Source organism: Dromiciops gliroides, chromosome 2 (assembly GCF_019393635.1).
Source record: "Dromiciops gliroides isolate mDroGli1 chromosome 2, mDroGli1.pri, whole genome shotgun sequence".
NCBI lineage: Eukaryota > Metazoa > Chordata > Mammalia > Microbiotheria > Microbiotheriidae > Dromiciops > Dromiciops gliroides.
In genome coordinates, this window is record NC_057862.1 from 289,610,116 (window position 1) to 289,631,157 (window position 21,042).

At 42.9% G+C, this 21,042-nt stretch overlaps 1 protein-coding gene across 1 annotated transcript in view; it reads right to left on the reverse strand.

Moving 5' to 3' along the window:
• The window catches only part of KIF26A (kinesin family member 26A), a 172,165-nt gene that overhangs the window by 96,915 nt on the left and 54,208 nt on the right, over window positions 1–21,042 (reverse strand). Inside the window, exon 3 of the mRNA XM_043980675.1 lies at window positions 9,003–9,491. Coding sequence (XP_043836610.1) covers window positions 9,003–9,491 — 489 coding nt within the window. The remainder of the gene's footprint in view (window positions 1–9,002; window positions 9,492–21,042) is intronic.

A 21,042-nucleotide genomic window follows, 5' to 3' on the forward strand; every position in this document is an offset into this window, starting at 1 on the left:
AAATTTGGATCTCTCTCTTTCCCTGAGCTTCCCATGAAGAGAGGCCCCCCCAGAACGCCAAAGCTATTATCAGAATTAAATGAGATCATGTCTGTACAGTGCTTTGTAACTATAAAGCATGATACAACTGTGAGCTACTATTATCCCAGCTTCAACACCTACTAGATGGTGCCTTGGGGCAAGTCTTCTTTTTTTTTTTTTTTTTTTGGTCCAGCCAGACCTATGATTTCACCCAGTGTGCGGAAGCTCCTCCACCCATGCAGGTTACTGACCCATACAGGTGGGCAATCTCCGGAAGCTGGCCCTCTATCTACTTCCCCTCACCGTCTCTCTGGGCAAGGCATTTAGAGCTGGAAGGAACCTTAGAAAAGTCCTGCTCCCTCATTTCACAGGTGAGGAGGAGACCCAGAGAGGTTAATGACTCAGCTAATTAGCCAGGAGCTGGGGATTCAAATCCAAGTGTGCTTTTCTACCTAGTCAAGTCACACCAATAACAGCCTCAGTTCTCTCCTCTACAGAAACAGAGATAAGGAGACTTGTATTCCTACATTCCTACTTCCATGGGAGGAAATAAGGAATATGACCTTATTCGCCAGTGATCTTAAGCCAACCCTGACTTCCCCAAGGGCAGAAGTAGCATCTTGGATGACCCAGAGGGTCATCTTAGGGAATTTTTTTTAAAGCAACATTATTATTGTGAGAAAAACACCTTGTAAATCTTAAATCTTTATTAAAAATGCATGTCACTGTTGCACTCACTGTTATCATCATTGATTGTCCTTATTAGAAAAGATGAATTTGTCCGTGAGGATGAACCACATTGGCATCTCAACAGCATCCCTATTCTCAGACAGAGACCCTGGACCACAGGTCTTTCCCCTAACATCCCCCCCACCCCAAAATTATTTTCTGTTACCCTTGTTAGTAATAAAATAAACATACAACTGTTTATGGGCAATACAATGAAGAAAGGGAGATTCATGGGGCTGTCTGCACCAAAGTATTTAATTCTGAAGTCTTCAGAGAGGTATTTTAACATTCCAGGGCTAGTTCTAATTATTGATCCCTGGACACAGCAGGAAATTACCTCATCTAAGGCTTAAAGTTCTATTTATATGCTTAATAATACCATCATTGATTACTGTGACTGTTCTCTAATTATAAATCCATTATCCAACCCCCTCCCTACCCCCCACACACATAACACACATACCAACACAAGCTGAAATAAAGTCAGTAGCTCCTGTAAAAGATGGTAGGAAAGAAGAAGAAGGCTTAAAGGACCACATTTTATGTCCTACCATTGAATTTCCATGCCCTATGACATTATTCACCAGGGGCCCCAAACCAACCCTGCCTTCTCCAACCAAAGGGTCATTTTAGGGAATGTTATAAGGAACACAAAATATCAATTCTCTCTCCCTTGTTTTGGATTTCAACACAAAGATATGGGGCAGCTTCCTAGCTCTCTATCAGTATCAGTGGTGGGGGTAGGAGAGGAAGGGGAAGGATAATAATAGGCTGAATAAAATCTCAGGGAAATGGAAAAGGAATATTTCCAATGACCTGGTCTTTAAGACCTTCTACAATGTGGTTCCCCATCACCCACCCTGGCTTTTCTTTCTTTTCTAGTTTATTTTATTTTTATTCTGAATTTAACAGACACCCAATAAAATCAGCACTTCCATATACATTGTAGAACAGAAAGAGAAACAGAGGGGATGATACATGAAACAGCAAATCCCTATTAGGTAAAGCTTAGCTTTTATTTTAAGCATATAATAAATTCAACATGTAACTTTCAAAGCTGTCCTGCTTGTCTGTGCTTCCTTCTGGGTTTTTTTTTTCTTTTGGGAGGAGACTATTATAATATCTCCTCTCCCTTTCATCTATCCTCATAGGAGAAAAAGAAAAACACTTGTAACAAATATGTATAATCTAATTACACATATATAATCCATAGCAGATTGCTTACTGCCTAAGGGAGGGGAGACAGGGGAGGGGAGGGAGGGAAGGAGAGATAAAATTTGGAACTCAAAACTTCAAATAAAGGAGTATTTACTGAGAAAACAAATAAATATGTATAGTTGAGAAAAACAAATTCCCACATTGGGCACAATCCCATAATGGTGGTCTCTTTGCCTTGAGTCCATCACCTCCTTGTTAGGAGGGGAGTAGCATACTTTATCACTGAACCTGTGAAATAGTAGTTGATTATTACATTGATCAGTTCTCAAGTCTTTCAAAGTTTTTCTTCACAGTGCCGTTGATATGTTCTATAAATTGTTTGCCTGCTTCTGGTTCCTTCACTCTGCATTGTTGTGGAGCTGTTTTTCAGTCATGTCTCACTCTGTGTCCCCATTTGGGGTTTTCTGGGCAGGTTTACTTACCATTTCCTTCCTCAGAGGAGGAACTGAGACAAACAGGTGAATTGTATGGGGTAACACAGCTAGTAAGTGTCTGAGGCCAGATTTGAACTCAGGAAGATGAGTCTTCCTGGCTCTAGGCTTAGCACTCTACCCATTATGCCATCTGGCTGCCCCATCACTCTGCAGTAGTTCCTGTAAACCTCAGGTTTTGTCAAAACTGTTCCATAACAAGGGGGCAGCTAGGTGGTGCAGTGGATAAAGCACCGGCCCTGGATTCAGGAGGACCCAAGTTCAAATCTGACCCCAGACACTTGACACTTATTAGCTGTATGACCCTGGGCAAATCACTTAACCCTCATTGATTGCCCCACCAAAAAAAACAAAAAAACTTCCATAACATGAAATGATATTCCATTACATTCATAAACCATGATTTTGTTCAAATTTTCCCAACTGATGGGCACCTCCTTAGTTTTCGATTCTTTGCCATTACAAAAAGAGCTGCTATAATTATTTTTTAATTTATGGGTCTTTTTCTTCTTTCTTTGATCTCCTTATGATATAGGTCTCAGTAGTGGGCCACAGGGCATAAATATATGTTAGTGACCTCAGAGGCACAGTTTCAAATTGCTGTACTGACTGTCTAGGCCAATGCCCAACTCTACTGACAGTGTAGGTATATGCCTATTTTTCCACAGCCCCTCCAACAATTGGAATCCTTCTCCTTCGTCATTATTGACAATGTGATGGGCATAAAGAAGAACCTCAGAGTTGGTCTCATTTGTATTTCTCTCACTTTTAGTGATTTGGAGCATTTTTTCATATGATTGTTGACAGCTCAGAACTCTTCCTTTGAAAACTGTTTGTTGACAGCTCAGAACTCTTCCTTTGAAAACTGTTTGTTCATATCCTTCGACTATCTATTGGGGAATAGCTTCTGATCTTCTCCCTTTCTTTTTAGCTTTATCTCATATTATTCATCAGTGAAATGAGGGAATCAAAATGATGGATTCTAAGTTCCTTCCAAATCAATACTATTTACAATTGGAACAGACTCCAGAGGCCCATTATGTTACACCTGAAGGCCCAAACAGCTTAAGTGACTTACCCAAGGTCATATAGATAAGTGAATGAAAAAGGCATCCACATCCTTGTTAATGCCATCCCCCAGACTTGGCATGGATACCCCTCCCCATCTCCATCTGTTGAAGCACCCAACTGCCTTGTGATTCTGAGGAAAATACTTAACTTCTCTGGGCCTCAGTTTCCTCACCTGTAAAATGAAGGGACTAGACTAAATTGGTTTGGACTAAATTCCCTCCCATCTTCCAAATTCTCAAGGTCTTCCTTCCAAATTTCCACTATCCTCCACCCCAAGCTAAAAGCGATCTCTCCACCACTCCTGCCTTTACCCAACTACGTAACATTTTCCAGTATTTCTCCTTTACATTTACCACACACAAGGGCATGTGCCTCAAAAGCCTAGATCTGGGCTTACCTAAAGCTAACGATCTTTTATTAGTCTGAGGTTGCAGGATGAGCAAGTCACCAGAAGTCTCTGAGCCTCATTTTTCCAATCTGAAAAATAGGGATGAGCTGGGTGACACTGGTCAAATCACTTACCCTCCCTGTAGGGCTCTTTTTTTTTTTAATTTCAATGTCCCCTCATTTTTAAAGTGAGAGGGCAGGATTTATTGTCTCTAAATTTCCCTTCAGCTCTAAATCTGTGATCTTATAATCTCCGATCTCTGCCCTCTCTTCTTTCCAGGGCTAGAAAGAAGATGAATCCAACAACAACAAACATGTGCTAAACACACTTATTCTATGGGGGATATAATCCCAGGAACAGGGAAAGATGAAGTTTAGAGAAAGCATAACACTTCTTGGAATTTACCCTCTAATTCCATTTCAATTCAATTCAATACACATTTTCAATTCTAGTTAACCTTTTTTTTTTTTTTTTTGGCAGGGCAATGGGGGTTAAGTGACTTGCCCAGGGTCACACAGCTAGTAAGTGTTAAGTGTCTGAGGCTGGATTTAAACTCAGGTACTCCTGAATCCAGGGCCGGTGCTCTATCCACTGTACCACCTAAGCTGCCCCTCTAGTTAACTTTCAAAATATTGTCTAATTTCTAAATAATTTTCAAGTCTATAAATATTTCGATTCAATAAACAATTCAAATCCATAAATCTACTATGATAGGCACTGTGCTAAGTGCTGGGGATACAAAAGACAGCACCTGCCCACAGTAAGTTTATAATTTAATGGAGGAGACAAGATACAAATCAATATATCCAAAGCAAGCTATATAAAGAATAGATGGGAAATAATTAAAAAGAGGGAAAGCAGTGGACTTAAGAGGGGTTAGGGAAGGCTCCCTATGGAAGATGGGATTTTAATTGGGACTTAAAGGAAGCTATGGAGGTCAGTAGTCAAGGCAGAGGAGAAAGAGCATTCCAGGCATGGGGGCAGCCGTGATGGGGAGAGGGAGAGAGAGAGAGGAATAGAAACAGCTGAGATTTAAATCTTTTGCACTTTTCACTTTATAAGATAATATATATATATATATATATATATTAGAGAGATATAGATATTCATTTGATCCTCACTACTGCCAGCCATTGTTATTAATGAAAAACTAAAACAAAGACCATCAATTGTACTGAACACTTGGACTCACAGCTCTAGAGCTGAAAGAGACCTCAGAGACCATCCAGCCCAATGCCTTCATTTTAGAGAGATGAGGAAAGAAAGGCCCAGGGAGAACCGGTAACTTGGTCACTCAGGTGCTAAACATCAGGTGCAGGTTTTGAACCCAGATCCTCTGACTCCAGGGTCATGCTGTATTCTAGTGCCTTGACTTAAAGGGATTACTTGGGGATAGAGCTGATGTTCTTTATTTGGCGGAAGGGATTTCCATTGTACAGACCAATGGACTGCCAGGGAGGACTGGCACCTGTTTCCTATCTTCTGCCACTCACTGCACTGGCCCTTGACTCTACCTCTATTCCCTAAGCAACCTCCCTATATTTTCTCAGGCTCCTTCATCCCCAAAACCCTCACCAATCTCTACATATTGTCATGTTACCAATCTTTTAAGACCCACGTGGTGGGGTAGGTACTTTCTCCTATTTGAACCTTTCCATAATCCACTCCTACACACACACACACACTGGTTCCCTCTTTCCTTTGTAATTCCCTAGCACTAGCTTTAGAACAGAAGGCCCGGGTTCAAATCCAAACTCTAATACTAACCACTATATCGTGTGGGACAAATCATTTCTCTCTAGGCCGCAGCTTCCCCATTAATATGTACCTGTTACCAAAGAGGGTTTTCTTAAAAAAAAGAACATGAAAAGCTCCCCACCTCCTGACTGAAAGGAGATAGACTTATAGTCCATGTTTTGTGAAGGTGGAAAATGTATGAATTTGTTTTACATGACTGTGTATGTTGTTACAAAGGTTTTGTTTTTCTTCTTCTATCAATGGGGCATGACATAGGGAGGAATAAGATCAATTTCTGATCCTTTAAAAGATTTAAATTTTATTTTTTTAAGTAGTATGAGATAAATCAAGGAAATGAAAGATTGACAAAGGAGGTAGGTCAATGATGTAAACTATTTAAAGGGGTTAAGATTAGAAATTTCCCACTTCTACCCATTCTTGTATCCTGCCTTGAGCTGTAGCTATCTGAATCCTGATCTTATCTCCTTTCAAGACAGTGAGCTTCACATGGGATCATACCCATCTCTGTCTGTCTCTTCCAGAGCTTGCAACACAGGGTAGATTCAAAGTAGATCTAAAGAAATGTTTGTGGATATCAGTGAGAGAATGGGTTAAAAGTGGGGATATGTGACTAGACAATAGTTCGACTGGAAAAAAAACAAAACCAAACCCAACCCGGGGCTCTTATTGGATTGCAAGCTCAGAGAAAGTCAGAAGGATACCACAATAACAAAAAAACCTTATACTTCAATATCTTGATTGACCTACAATCATATCAGTGCAGGCTCTCCCTCCATCGACCCTTACCTTCTCGGCCTCTGTTCCCAGAAATTCTCCACAGATCTATCTCATTATATTCTCTTCTGAGGTCTCTGAGCATGCTTTGGATACCAGTGCAATACTCTTGCTGTCCATCAATTATTCCTTGCTCTTACTGTATAACTGGCCCATCTTCTTTACTGATTATACATTTCCTTAATAACATCTCTAATGCTCCTTCTTGCATGAAAGTTATCTTGAGTAACATGCCACAACCCACATACTCATATCCACTCAACATCTCTCTATTTCTTTCTGGGTCACAATTCTTCCAATCACGATTCTTTGAAGATTGTCCCTAGCCAGATAGCAGAATGCTACTACTAAAAAGATGGATGTTTGTGTCAGAGAGCTTCTTGAGATCATTAAAAGTAATTCACACTTTTCTAAATCCAATCAAATCCATTCTCTCATTCCCATTCAATTTGGGGTCCAGCTATCTGTCTAGGTGCAATGTCTGTCTAGGCATTGTTAGTACCATTGGACTAATTCAATGAGCTACTCATCCAAATGTATGTCAAAGTCTGGATGATTTATATATTCTCCATGTCTTTGTCTTTTTTGGTGTGTGGCATAATAAATATCCAATCTCTTATGAGTGGCCATAAATTTTATTGAGAGGCTATAGAATTCAGAGGTTTGATGCAAACACTACATTGTAACTAATTGAGAGAAACATCTGAAGGACTTCCCAAACTGAATTGTATCTGTCTTCTCTTTGGTATTATCTCATTTCCTTTGGTCTCAGAACAAGCTTTCTGTAGGTTCTTCCTCCCCTTCTTTTCCATTAGTCTTTATCACTATTTTATAAGTACCCAAATTCTTCTGTTACTCTCCTCTATAAAGTTCGGGAAATTAGCTTTTCCTCTAAATTGGTGTGGTTTTGGCTGTCGTGTCTCTCTACCTGGCAAGATCAACCATGTATTTGTTGAGGAGGATTCTGAGTTCTTTGGACCTCCCCATTATGGTGATTGCTTTACATCAGGTAATTTTCTCCAAGAAAATGATAATGATGACAGCTGATATTTACGTAATACTTTAAGGTTTACAGTGAACTCTACACAAACTATCTCATATCACGACAGCTCTGAGTGGTATTATTAGCTCTGTTTTACAGATGGGGAAACTGAGGCTCAGAAAGGTTAAGTGATTTGCATATAGTAACATAGTTAATAGGTAGGCTACACAGTGGATAGAGCACTGGCCTTGGGATCAGGAAGACTCATCTTCATGAGTTCAAATCCAGCCTCAGACACTTACTACCTTTGTGACCCTGGGCAAGTGACTTAACCCTGTTTGCCTCAGTTTCTTCATCTAGAAAATGAACTAGAGAAAGAAATGGCAAATCACTTCAGTATCTCTGCCAAGAAAACTCCAAATGGGGTCATGAAGAGTTGGACACGACTGAAACAACTCAACAACAGAAATGGTATTCAGGCTCATATCTCTCTTGATTTCAGTCTGGTGCATATCATACTGCCTCTCCAGAATCAATGATCATCAGAATCAAAGTTTTTTTCTTTATCCATTTCCTATTTTTCAGTATCAATAACTTGTTTAAATAGATCTAATAAGAGATATTACAATTGCATGCAGTGTCTTCACCTTTTTCCTTCCTTCAGTCTGGTGTTTATTTTGGCTGATTCAGAGATGACTTAAACCTCTGTCGGTAACCAGTCATTTTATCATCCATTAAGATACAGTCAATTTCATTTTTTGTCATGTTGTTCAATACTCACCATGACTGGCACCTTCTGACTTTCTTAAAGAAAGCATTTATGAATATAAGTAGAAGTCAACCAAATGAAGAATTTATAGCAGAGTATCACCACCAGACCCATATAAGAAAGGCAACATTAGCCACAGGTAAGAACAGTTCTCATTGGGTTGCAACAGTTGCCCACTAGAGACCACTTGTAATATCCAGAACATGTGATTCACAGCCCTACTCCCAATATGTTCACACCCTAATGGTAGCTGCTTGGCCACAGGTTCCACTCCCTAATGCTACAAACACAGCCCCATTCTACCAGATGGGCCAAGCCCAAGCCACCTTTCGTGTTGGGCCAGTAAACCAATAGCTTCAGGGTCACATTCAGATGTAGCTTTCAAGCTCTTCCCATGTGACTCTGTAGCAAAGGTTAAAAAAAAAAACAACACCTTCCATTGACGACTGTATTAATAATGGAAAAAGAGTGCTGTGACAACTTTGGGAAGAACCAGAGTGGTATTACAATGTAGAGACACAATAGGAAATCCTACCCAACCAGGAATAGAGACAACCCTTCAGTCAGCCAGTCAACCAATGTGTCTTTATCAAGAACCTTCAAAGACTAAGATTTTACTTTTTGTTGTTGTTGTTGGAGAGGTATTATGTACCACTATTAATACCCCTGCCCATTTCTAGCTTAGGAACAAGGTAAGAGCCTTGTTCTGCAAGGTGAAGCTATCTGGAAAGGGTTAGCAAAATATGTCATTTTGCAGGGAACATGGTTTGAAGCATCTTTTCTACGGTGACTGCTCAAGGCAACATGCAAATAATTTTCCTTGGGCTTGGTTCTATGTGAGCAAAAATCACCAGTACTTACCAGGCAAGTTGGTGGGAGGAAGCTGTTCACTCTAGAGATACTCCACATGCCTTCCAGGTACTGCTGAGCCTGGATGGTGACGGAACTCAAGGCACCGCCGAGGCCTGTGGGAGCCACAGTGACTTGGACGCTGGAGTTGGGAAAGCCGCCAGAGCCTGGGGGCCATGCCAGAGCTTTTTTCCTCTCTGCCCCAGGGAAAAGAGAAGCCTGCTGCTTGCCCACCTGTCCTGAGGCCAAAGGCAAGTCTCCACCCATGGAGCAATGGGTGGCCAGGTTCTGGGATGCCAAGCGGGCCAGGGCCCCAGGACTGTGTGGGTGGTCAGGCTTCTCGTGACAGGATGACACCTGAACCATCTGGATGGCTTCGTGCTTAAGCTGGTTCAGGTGTGTGGCACACACATCACAGCGACTCTCTCCTTCCAACCGGTTCCTCTGGAGATATTCAGGCACTTGGAGTCTATCAAGAATTAAAGCTGAAATTCTTGGGTCCTGGAGAGAAAAGGAAAGACAAAGAGACATCAGTCTTGATGAAGGCAGGAGAGGAAAGGACAGGGAAACAATTGGGCCTGTCACTCCCAGAAGCTCTTGCTCACACTCCCGCAGTCCATAGCTAGTTAACAAGCTACATGCATGTTTCATTTTTAAGAACCCAGTGTGAAAATAATTATCAGGGCTTAATAGCTGGGCTCGGGGTGTCCTTAATAACTATCCATTCACTTGTGTTCTTAATTAACTGTCCTTTGGAAACCACTAACAAGACTGTTGTCCATGCTCCCAGACAACCTAGGGCTCTGGCAAACCAGGGGGAGAGGATGATACCACCAGCTCTTCGTTTGGAGCCTTGGACCCTCCAGAGGGACCACGGAATTCTAGAATTGGAAGGGCCCTCAGAGGCCATACCTGAACAAGAATACCCCCTACAATATGTCACAAAATGGTTATCCACTTTTTCTAGTGATGGAGAAGTCACTCCCTTATAGCAGCCTCTTCTACTTTAAGACAGCTGTTCTTCCTAGCGAGTTTTTCCTTCTATCCAGCCAAGGTCTGCCTCTCTCCAACTTCCATCCCTTCCTCCTGCTTCTGACTTTTTTCAAGCACCAATGGTCTTCAACATGACAGCCTGTCAAGTACTGGAAGACAGCAATTATTTCTCCCTTTGGTCTTTTCCTCTCTATACTAAACATCCTTGGTTACTTTAACCAGTTCTCATGGGATCTTTGATCTTTCCATCATCTTGGTCACGCTCCTCCGGATCTCCTCCAACTCACCCATATCCTTCAAAAATGTTGATTCCAGAATGGAACCACCTCCAGCTGGGGTCTGACCAGGGCATAGAACCTCAGAACTCTCCTCTTTCCTGCTCTACTACTCAGTAAAATAAACTCTACTAAATCCTATGCCTGAAGGGAACTTGAAAGATTATCTAGTCCAAGACTTCTTAACCTATGGCAGTCTAGTGAAGCCTATGGACTCCTCAGAATGGATTAAAACAATTAATTTGTTCAACTGTTCAGTTGTTTTTCAGTTGTGTCTGACTTTTCATGACCCCATTTGGGCTTTTCTTGGCAAAGATACTGGAGTGATTTGCTATTTCCTTCTGCAGCTCATTTTGCAGATGAGTAAACTGAGGCAAACAAGGTCAAGTGACTTGCCCAGGGTCACACAGCTAGTGAGTGTGTGAGGCCACATTTGAACTCTGGTCTTTTTGACTGTAGGCCAGGCACTCTATCCACTGTACCACCCAGTTGCAAAAAATGTGTGTGTGTGTGTGTGTGTGTGTGTGTGTGTGTGTGTGTGTGTAGATACACATGTGTATGAATAGATATGTGTATTATGGGTGTATGTATACCAATGTATTTTCATATGTGTGCATATATGGATTGTGTATATACATATGGATGTGTATATGGATGTATATATTCCTGCCTAGTCATTCTTCTAACAGCAAAACCCAACTACAGCCCTGGCTCTGCTACTCTCATGTAATTGGTTGAACAAGAAACACATGGTATTCATATGGCCAAGTGCAATAATGACCTACACTCCCAAGAAACCAATTGAACAACCGCATGTATCAAATGACTTCCAATTCTCTCTGACTCAAATTTGCTTGACAAGAGGGGGTAAGGGGCATAGGCTGATGGGGCCAGAGAGCTCCAGGGTTTTGTTCTGAGGTTACCAATTCAGAAATACTGTGAGAAAACTCAGACCAGGCAGTTGGGTGTAATAGGAAAAAAAAAAAAAGGCACCACTACATTTGGAGTTAGGAAATTCAGGCTCTCATTCCAGCCTGGCCATAAATTTTTTTTTTTGACTGGGCAATGGGGGTTAAGTGACTTGCCCAGGGTCACACAGCTAGTAAGTGTCAAGTATCTGAGGTCATATTTGAACTCAGGTCCTCCTGAATCCAGGGCCAGTGCTTTATCCACTGTGCCACCTAGCTGCCCCCTAGCCATAAATCTTTGTGGTAAATCCTTTCCCCAGTCTGGAACTCAACATCCTTCTGTGGAAAAAAAAGGGGGGGGGGACTAAATGAGAAATTTCCTAAGGTCTCTTCCAGCTCTAAAGCCTAGGAAATATCTTCTCCAACAACTCTTTCCCAACCTTTCCAGTTCCTCAAAGGGCTTAATATAAAAGTGGTAATCTAACTCTAAAAGGTCAGACTGGAAAATAAAATTGACCAATTTAACAATCACAGTTTAGTAAAACATATGCCTAAGAATTTGTTTAAGGGGGTTAGGGACACTTCTCAAATAGTAATTGACTTGATGATCAATCAACACCAAGTTATTAAATACCTACTATGTACCAGAGACTGTACTAGGTACTGGGGATATGAATATAAAAGTAAGACAACCCCCTACCCCAGAGAGCTGTCCCTTTGAAATCTTTGTGACTTTGGGTAAATCATCTTCTCTCTCTCTGGGTCTCAGTTTTCTTATTTGTAAAATGAATGAATCCAACTAGGTCAAGGGTTCTTAAGTTGGGGTCTGTGAACTTTTTTTATTGATTAATTAATTTTTGTGGGGCAATGAGGGTTAAGTGACTTGCCCAGGGTCACATAGCTAGTAAGTGTCAAGTGTCTGAGGTTGGATTTGAACTCACATTCTCCTGAATCCAGGACCAGTGCTTTATCCACTATGCCACCTAGCTGCCCCTGTGAACTTGTTTTTTTTTAAAAATTTTAATAACTGTACTTTGTTATAAATAGTTCCTTTACTTACATGAACTGATGCTGAGTGAGATGAGCAGAACCAGGAGAACATTGTACATAGTATCAACAACACTGTGTGATGTTCAACTGTGATAGACTTAACTCTTCTCAGCAATACAATTGACCAAGATAATTCCAAAGGACTCATGATAGAAAATGATCTCTAAATTCAGAAAAAAAGAACTGTGGAATCTAGGTACGGATTGAACCATACTGTTTCTACATTTTTTTTGGTTTTTCTTTTTCTTTTTTGAGGTTTTTCCCTTTTGTTCTGAATCTTCTTTCACAGTATGACTAATGCAGAAATATGTTTAATGTGATTGTACATATATAACATATCAGATTGCTTGCTGTCTTGGGGAGGGGGGAGGGAAGGGAGGGAGGGAGAAAAATTTGGAACTAGAAATCTTATAAAACAAATGTTGAAAACTATCTCTACATGTAACTAGAAAATAATAAAATACTTTTATAATAAAAAAGAAATGGGGGCAGCTAGGTGGCGCAGTGGATAGAGTACCGGCCCTGGAGTCAGGAGGACCTGAGTTCAAATCTGGCCTCAGACACTTAACACTTACTAGCTGTGTGACCCTGGACAAGTCATTTAACCCCAATTGCCTCACTAAAAAGAAAAAAAAAAGAAATGGTTCCTTTGATAATCACTATGTATTTTATATATTTTAAAACTTTATTCCAAGAAAGGGTCCATAAGTTTTGCCAAATGGTCAAAGAGGCCCATGACATTATAAAGGTTAAAAACCCTTGGACCAGATGCTCTCTGAGGTTACTTTCAGAGCTAATATTCTATGGCATCCTAGCACATTGTTGGCAGAGTCATCAGGGCTAGGCCAAGGGTCTCCAGGCCCCTGTGCTCTTTCCAACAGTTTGCACATGTGGCTGTCAAGGAAGGGCTTTTCTCCCAAAGGTTAAGAAATCAAAGGCCCACAGAAGGGCATCTGCTTATGCTCAGCAAATTTACAATTTACCTGTGAAGCTTTTCTAACTGCCTACAGGAAACAATCCCATAGCCTCCGCAAAAATCCTAAAAGCAAGACATTTGCAACCTTTGGCCAGCCTGAGGATGAAAGGGAAGTTACCATTCAACTCAGCTCAACTCAGACCCTGCTGTAATTGCTGGGGGTGCCTGGTGGTGAGCCCCAGACTTGTTCAAAGTCTCTCTGGAGCCCTGGACTATCTCCCAGAGGGCTCTACTCAATGAGAATTGAGGACTTAGTTAATGCTACCTTTGAAGTTCCCTAGGACTTCTGGTCCTGATTAAAAATCCTCTTTCCTATCCCATAGAAAGTTTGCAAAGTTCAAAAAGCCAGGGCTAGATCAAACAGAGCCCTGTGTCTGCCTTGGGAAATATGCTCTCATTAACAAAGGGAAACCTTCTTATAGAGCTCCCATTAGAAAGAAGCTGGCCCCTCGGAAAATCATGGAATGGAAGAGCTGGGAAAGGCTTTAGAGCAAAGAACCTAGAGTAGAAGACCTGGGAGAGATCTTAGCCTCGATCAACAAGCATTTATTAAGCACCTACTATGTGCTGGGCATTGTGGCCCAGATACAATACAGATACAAAATCCAGATACAAAATATCTGGCAATACAGATAGAAAAAAAGATGAAATAATCTCTGCTCTCAGGAATCTTAGACCATAGAACAAAGAATGTCCAAACCAAGAGGAAGCTTGGTCTATCTATAACAGAATATTAGTGCCAGAAGAAATATTGTCACATGGATCCTAAGACCCAGAAGAATCCTTAATAGAGCTAGAGCTGGAAGGGACCTCAGAGTTAATATAATAATAGCTAACACTGATATAGCACCTACTATGTGCAAAGAACTGTGCTAAGCATTTTACAATTGTTATCCCATTTGGTCCTCAAGACCCTGGGAGGTAGATGCTATTATATTATCCTCATTTTTACACATAAGGAATCTAAGGCAAATGGAGTTTTTGTCTTGTGCAGGGACATATAACTAAGGTCTGAGGTCAGATTTGAACTCAGGAATACAGTTTTATCCTGACTCCAAGTCCCCAAGTTCTATCCTATGCACCATTTCGTCCACATTTCCAGGGGAAGACACTGAAGCTAGGGAAGTTTAGATCACTTGCCTAAGGACACACACGTAGACTGCACTAGAAGCAGGACTCAAGAGCCCAGAGAGGTGAAAATACTTAGCCTAGGAACAGCTAGGTGGCACAATGGATAGAGCACTGGCCCTGGATTGAGGAGGACCTGAGTTCAAATCCGGCCTCAGACCCTTGACACTTACTAGCTGTGTGACCCTGGGCAAGTCACTTAACTCCAATTGCCTCACTAAAAAAAAAAAAAAAAAAGAAAAGAAAAGAAAATACTTAGCCTACTTGCCCACATTCACAATGAGCTCCCCTCAGAAGCCAGGTCCCATATCTCCTAGCCCAGGGCTCTTTCCACCACCCCAAGGTTCCTCCCTCACTGACAGTATGGAAGTCTGAATATACCCATCCACCTCTGTTTTTCCTCTTATTCCACTAATTGGAAGAGAGTCAGAAAAACACCAGCTAGGCGTCAGAGCCAGAAATAAACTGTATTGGAAGAAAGATTGAAATATCCCTTCCTGTTGGGGAGAAATTCTCTTTCCAAGGCTGTAATCCAGGCTGCCCAGGGCTGGCCAGCTGCTGTCCTCCTCCCCAGCTCTCCCCAGGGGGCCAGCTGGGAGCTATAGGCCTTTTCCACAGTGGGGGGCCAAAGCCAGCCAGCCAATGGGTGGGTGTGAAGAGGAAAGGAAATACACCGGATGCCCTGTTAAGACCATTAGGCCCAGGCTTAAAAGGCAGCAGGTCCAGCTCCTCACACCCATCCCAACCCTCCCCACAGCTCCCCACAGCAGGAGGTCCGCTCCATTGTTTGGAGGAGTATCCCTCCCCCTCCTGCCCACCCCTTCCCTAGCCCCCAGTCACACTCACACTTTTATGACCCAGAGAAAGGAAAGCTGGCCCCTGCCTCCAGAATGGTAGGACCTCCAGCAACCCCCTCCCCTACCCCTCCCAGGGTGATCTGTCCAAGGTCACTCAAGCCCAAAACACTGACTATCCAAGGGGAGGAGACTAAGTCGGAGGTCCTTCCAGGGTCTAACCCAGGCTAGGGAGAACTAACAAGAAGGACGGGGGAGAACCCACCTACCGACCAACATTTCTTTGACTCCCACTGTGTGAGGAAGGTGGGAATTTTGGAGTACTCTACTGCCTGGAGATCTCAGGGCCAGTCTACCACGTCCCGTCCTTTCCTTTCCTTTCCTTTCCTTTCCTTTCCTTTCCTTTCCTTTCCTTTCCTTTCCTTTCCTTTCCTTTCCTTTCCTTTCCTTTTTGCAGGGCAATGAGGGTTAAGTGACTTGCCCAGGGTCACACAGCTAGTAAATGTCAAGTGTCTGAAGCCACATTTGAACTCAGGTCCTCCTGAATCCAGGGCCATTGCTTTATCCACTGCACCACCTAGCTGTCCTCTGCCACATTCTTTTCTAGCATCCCACCTCCCACCCACTAATGGCCAAGGCAATCCATTCTCCTGGTGGATAGTTCCGTCATTAGGAAGGCTCCATGTCGTTCCTTGTTCTGCCATCTGCCAAGTAGAACACTAAAACTCACTTTTTACATACCTTTTCAGACTCCCTTCACTCCCACCTGGGTGAGGCAGATGGCCCAAGTATCCTCATCTTACAGGCTGAGGAAACTGAGGTTTGGAAATGCCCCCCCTCCACCACCCCTGCCCATTACCCATAGCAACTAGCAAGTAGTTGAGGGTGGATTTGAAGAACTCAGTTTATATGACTCCAAGCCAGCCCTCCAGCTACCACTACCTCTCAATGACTTCTCTTAACTAAACAGGTATAACAGTGTCACATATAGAATGCTAAATTTGGAGTCAGGCCCTGCATTCAAATCCCACACCTAATAATTACAGTAGCTAGCATTCTCATCAATGCAATGACCCAAGTCAATCCCAAAGGACTCATGATGAGGCATACTATCCACCTCCAAAGAAAGAACTGATATTGATGGAACACAGACTGAAGCAGGCTATTTTTCACTCTCTTTTTTTATTTTTCATTCTTTTTTTATTCTGGTCTTCTTGTACAAAATGACTAATATGTAATGTTTTACATGATGGCACATGTATAACCTATATCTGATTGCTTACCATCTAAGGCAGTGGGAAGGGGAAGAAGGGAGGAAGGGATAGAATTTGGAACTCAAAACTTTTTTTAAATGTTAAAAAATTGTTTTAACATATAATGGGGGGAATAAAATATTATTTATTAAATTGCAAAAAAAAATAATAGCTAGCATTTATATATTGCCAACTATATGCCAGAAACTATGCTAAAAGTCTTTATCCCATTTGATCTTCACAACCCTGGGACGTAGGTGTTGTTACGATCCCCCTTTTACAGATGAGGAAACTGAGGCAAAGTCAGGTTATGTGACTTGCTCAAGGGTCACACTGTAAGTATCTGACACTGGATTTGAACTCTGGTCTTCCTGACTCCAAGGCCCAGTGTTCTCTATTCACTGCACCTGACTGCCTCCCAGCATCCGTTACTGACTATCTGTGTGATCTTGGGAAAGTCATTTAAGCTCCAGACTCCCCTTTCCTCATCTGTAAAATGAGGGGAGTTGATCAAAAGATTATCTCTAAGATCCCTTTCAGCTTTAAATTCCATGATTCCTTGACCGGATGACAAGGAAATAAAAGCCAGGAACCTCGGCCATGACAGAGCCAGTCGGAATCTCCCCTGGGGAGAGGGTTTTACAAGCAGCAAACAGCGTTTAATGTATTCCCATATGTATGTCATGCAACCCCGGCCTCTGAGGTCTCAGCTCATTTGCACCCTGAGTCGTAACTGCCCCCAACTCAGCAGAAGCCTGAGGCCCCCTGAGCTCTCAAATGCAGGTTTCCTCTTCCAGGGTTTTAGCTGGTAAAATAACCTTGCAATGAGCTTGGTCACACTCAGGCCCTGAAAGTTCCTCAGCTAGGGAGGCCTAACCCCCTCCCCATGTCCTCCAGGGCACTCAGAGCCAGAACTGTCCCAAGGGCTGGGAAATGCCCCTCCATACCCCCCATCCCACCCCAAGCCTACATACACCCTGTGCCCTTTGGAGGAAGCTAAGAGAAGTGACAAAGGGTTGACTGAGAGGGGCATCCCAGAAAAAATAATAGCTATAGAATCAACCAGAAAGCCTTTTGAATGCCACCAAAACAAAGAGAAAGGACTGTCCCAACTCCTTCCTCCTCTCAAGCTACCCTGGGGCCACTTCCCCTTTGACTTCAAGGCTATCCCTTACAGACCCATTTTACAGATGAGAAAACTGAGTGAGGCCAGAGAAGAAAAGGGAGTTCTTCAAATTAGTGGCACAAAGGATTTAAGGGCAGGTCCTTGAATGGAAAATCAGCCTTAGTGCTTAGTATAAGTGCCTGGCACTATGTGGGGCATATGGAAGTGCTACATAAATGTTAGCTATTATTATTATAATACCCTCTATGCCTTGCCAACTTTTCTCACCACAGTCCTTTGAGACAGATAATCCAGGACTGATGTCCAAAGGAAAAGAAGGCTCACTGGCCCACCATGGAAACACCATCTCGACTGAATCTACATCTAGGGCTCTGCTTGTAAAATCTTTTAAATGCCAGCCCCAGGGTCACCTGAGCTCCATGCCCCCTAGGAATGCCTCAGAGAGGTCTAGGGTCCTGGTGCCATGTGCTGCCACCTCCAAGGACACTCCAATTCCTTGGGGCCACAGAATCTAGAACGAGAAGAGCCCTCATACCTCATGTCATCAGAGTCCCTCATTTTACAGATGGAGAAACTAAGGCCCAGGATCAAATAGAGAGCAGAGCTGGAATTCAGATGCAGATCTACTGACTCCAAGCTCAGTGTCTGTTCTGCTCTCTAGCACAGAGGACCTTGGAAAGCCCCAGTTCATTCCCTGAGGGTCCAGATTGTTTTCACAAAGCTTCTGGGCTCTGAACCAAACCCCACCGGCCCATGCTGCCACCACCACCACCACCATGACCATTACCGCCTCACTCCACAACCCCAGCCAAGCCAGCAGGAAGGAGCATGTTTAAGTCAGACACCTGAAAGCTGGCTCCTTCCCACTGTGAAACCCACCAAGAGATCCTCCTTCCACCCTCACTTACAGACATTCGTGGTTGGCCTCAACCCAATCAGCCAGAGAGGAAGCAAAGAGGCATCTGGAAATTCAATGGAGGCTTTCAAATTCTCCCACCTCCCATCTGGAAATCTCCCCTTTCAGAAAGTTCATGCTCCGGAGCCTGACCAACCGTAGGGCTCACAGAATTGCGGGGATGGAAAAGACCTTAGAAACCCATCTAATCAAACTCTCTGACAGACCAGAAATGTAAGATCCAGAGCAGGGAAGAGATGGGCTCTGGGTCACACAGGTAGCAAGCAGCAGAGCCAGCATCCAATCCCAGGTTCACAGCTGTTACTGTTTCCACTGCACCAAGTCAATTTCCTTACATGTTACTGTCTTGTCTAATCTTTTTTTTCTCTTACAAGAATCTCCTTCAGTGCCCCCACCACTTCCATACCTCCTCAAAGAACCATCAAACACCAGGACTAGAAAAGTCACAGAACATAGAATGTCAGGACTAAAAGGGACCATAGAACCCAGCATTCCAGAGCTAGAAGTGGCCTTAGAACATATAGTATGGAATATCAGAACTGGAGGGGGCAGCTGGGTGGTGCAGTAGATAAAGCACCAACCCTGGATTCAGGAGGACCTGAGTTCAAATGAGGCCTCAGACACTTGACATTTACTAGCTGTGTGACCCTGGGCAAGTCACTTAACCCTCATTGCTTTGCCAAAGAAGAAGAAGAAGAACTGGAAAGGGCATTAGAAAGAGTGTCAAAGCTAGAAGGGGCCTTAGAACATAGAGAATAGAATGTTAGAACTGGAAGGTCTTATGATGATGGTGGTGGTGGTGGTGGTGGTAGTGATGGTGATGATAGCTAGCATTCCTATAGTTTTTTGGTTTTGTTTTGTTTTGCAGGGTAATGAGGGTTAAGTGACTTGCCCAGGGTCACACAGCTAGTCAGTGTCAAGTGTCTGAGGCCAGATTTGAACTCAGGTCCTCCTGAATCCAGGGCCAGTGCTTTATTCACTGCCCCACCTAGCTCCCCCTTATAGTTTTTTTAAAGTTTGCAAAGTGCTTTTCAAATATAACCTCATTTAATCCTTGCAACAACCCTAGAAGGTAGGTGCTGCTATTACCCCACTTTACAGATGAGGCAAATAGAGATGAAGTGACTCACCCAGGATCACACAGCTCATAAGTGTCTGAGGCTGGCTTTGAACTCTGGATTTCCCAACTCTAGGCCCAGCACTCTATTCACTTTACTACCTCACTATAGCCTGGCCATATCAATACAGCCTATCAGAGCCAGAAAGAGACTTTGCAAGCATCTTGTCCAAGCCCTTCATGTTAGAGATAAGGAGAGCAATGATGGAACTGGGGAATAACAGTTCCTACTTCTATAGCACTTTACAATTTACAAAGTATCTTCCTTTCAAAACTGTGTGAGGGGGGCAGCTAGGTGGCGCAGTGGATGAAGCACCGGCCCTGGATTCAGGAGTACCTGAGTTCAAATCTGGCCTCAGACACTTGACACTAGCTGTGTGACCCTGGGCAAGTCACTTAACCCCAATTGCCCAGCAAAAAAAAAAAAAAACTGTGTGAGGAAAGAAGTACAAGTATTGTTCTCCCCATTTTATAGATTCTGAAACTGAGCCCCCAAAAGGAGAATGAATTAACCAAGGTCACACCACCAACAGAATCTTGAACCCAGTTCTTGATCTCCAGGATAGCTCTCTTTCTAGTAGCTTGCTTGCTGTGCCTTGTTCTCTATTTCCTGTTACTTTTTCTGGACTAAAGCAAGGCCATCATAGCCATTAGCACACAAAACATAGCAGAAACAGGAAATTGAGGCATTCCCTCTCTTGACCTACTCTGCCCCAGCTCTCCCCACCTGACCCCCCACCTGACCTCTCATTGATTATAATTTCCTTTCCTGTTATGCTCACACACTGTCCCTCCCTCCCTGTCTTCCTCCCTTGACCAAAGAACAGAGAAGGAGAGAAGTAAGGCAAATTGAAAGCTAGGGTCCATTCTGGGGTGCGAGAACCCACACTCAAAGAAACTCTGAGCTATGAAGGGTATGTTGGAAACAGTCTATTTCAACTCCCTCATTTTACAGAAGAGAAAACTGAAGTCCAGAAAAAAAAAAAAGAAAGAGACTTGTCCAAGGTTATCCACCCAGCCAGGGCTTCAGCCCACATCAGACCAATCTGGCAACTCAAAGACATCCAACCGAAAGGCAGGACTGGGATAATGAAAAAGATGAGGGCCACTACATCCAGACTGCTGAAATGAAAGCCAAGCAACAGAGAGAGACCTCTCGCCTTCAAAAAAAAAAAAAAACCCCAGTCATTACCATGCTACAAAATATTACTTTTAATTCCCTTTTTATGATCTAATTAAACAGATATTTTACTTGCACTTGGAAAATGTTTTTCTTAATTTGATTCAATTTAGCATTGCTGGGGAATCCACAGATCACACACCCCCTGCCCACCCGCTGCCACCATCACTGTTGACTTTCAGGGGTTGGAACATTTCATTTAAAAAATAAATAAATAACCTGGTTCCTTTCTTTCTTTCCTTCCTTCTTTTAGGTTTATTAGTTGCTTAATTAAGCCTTCCATTTTCTCCTTCCTGGGAAGCCATTCCTTACTTTATCCTGAGGGTCCTGCTCCCT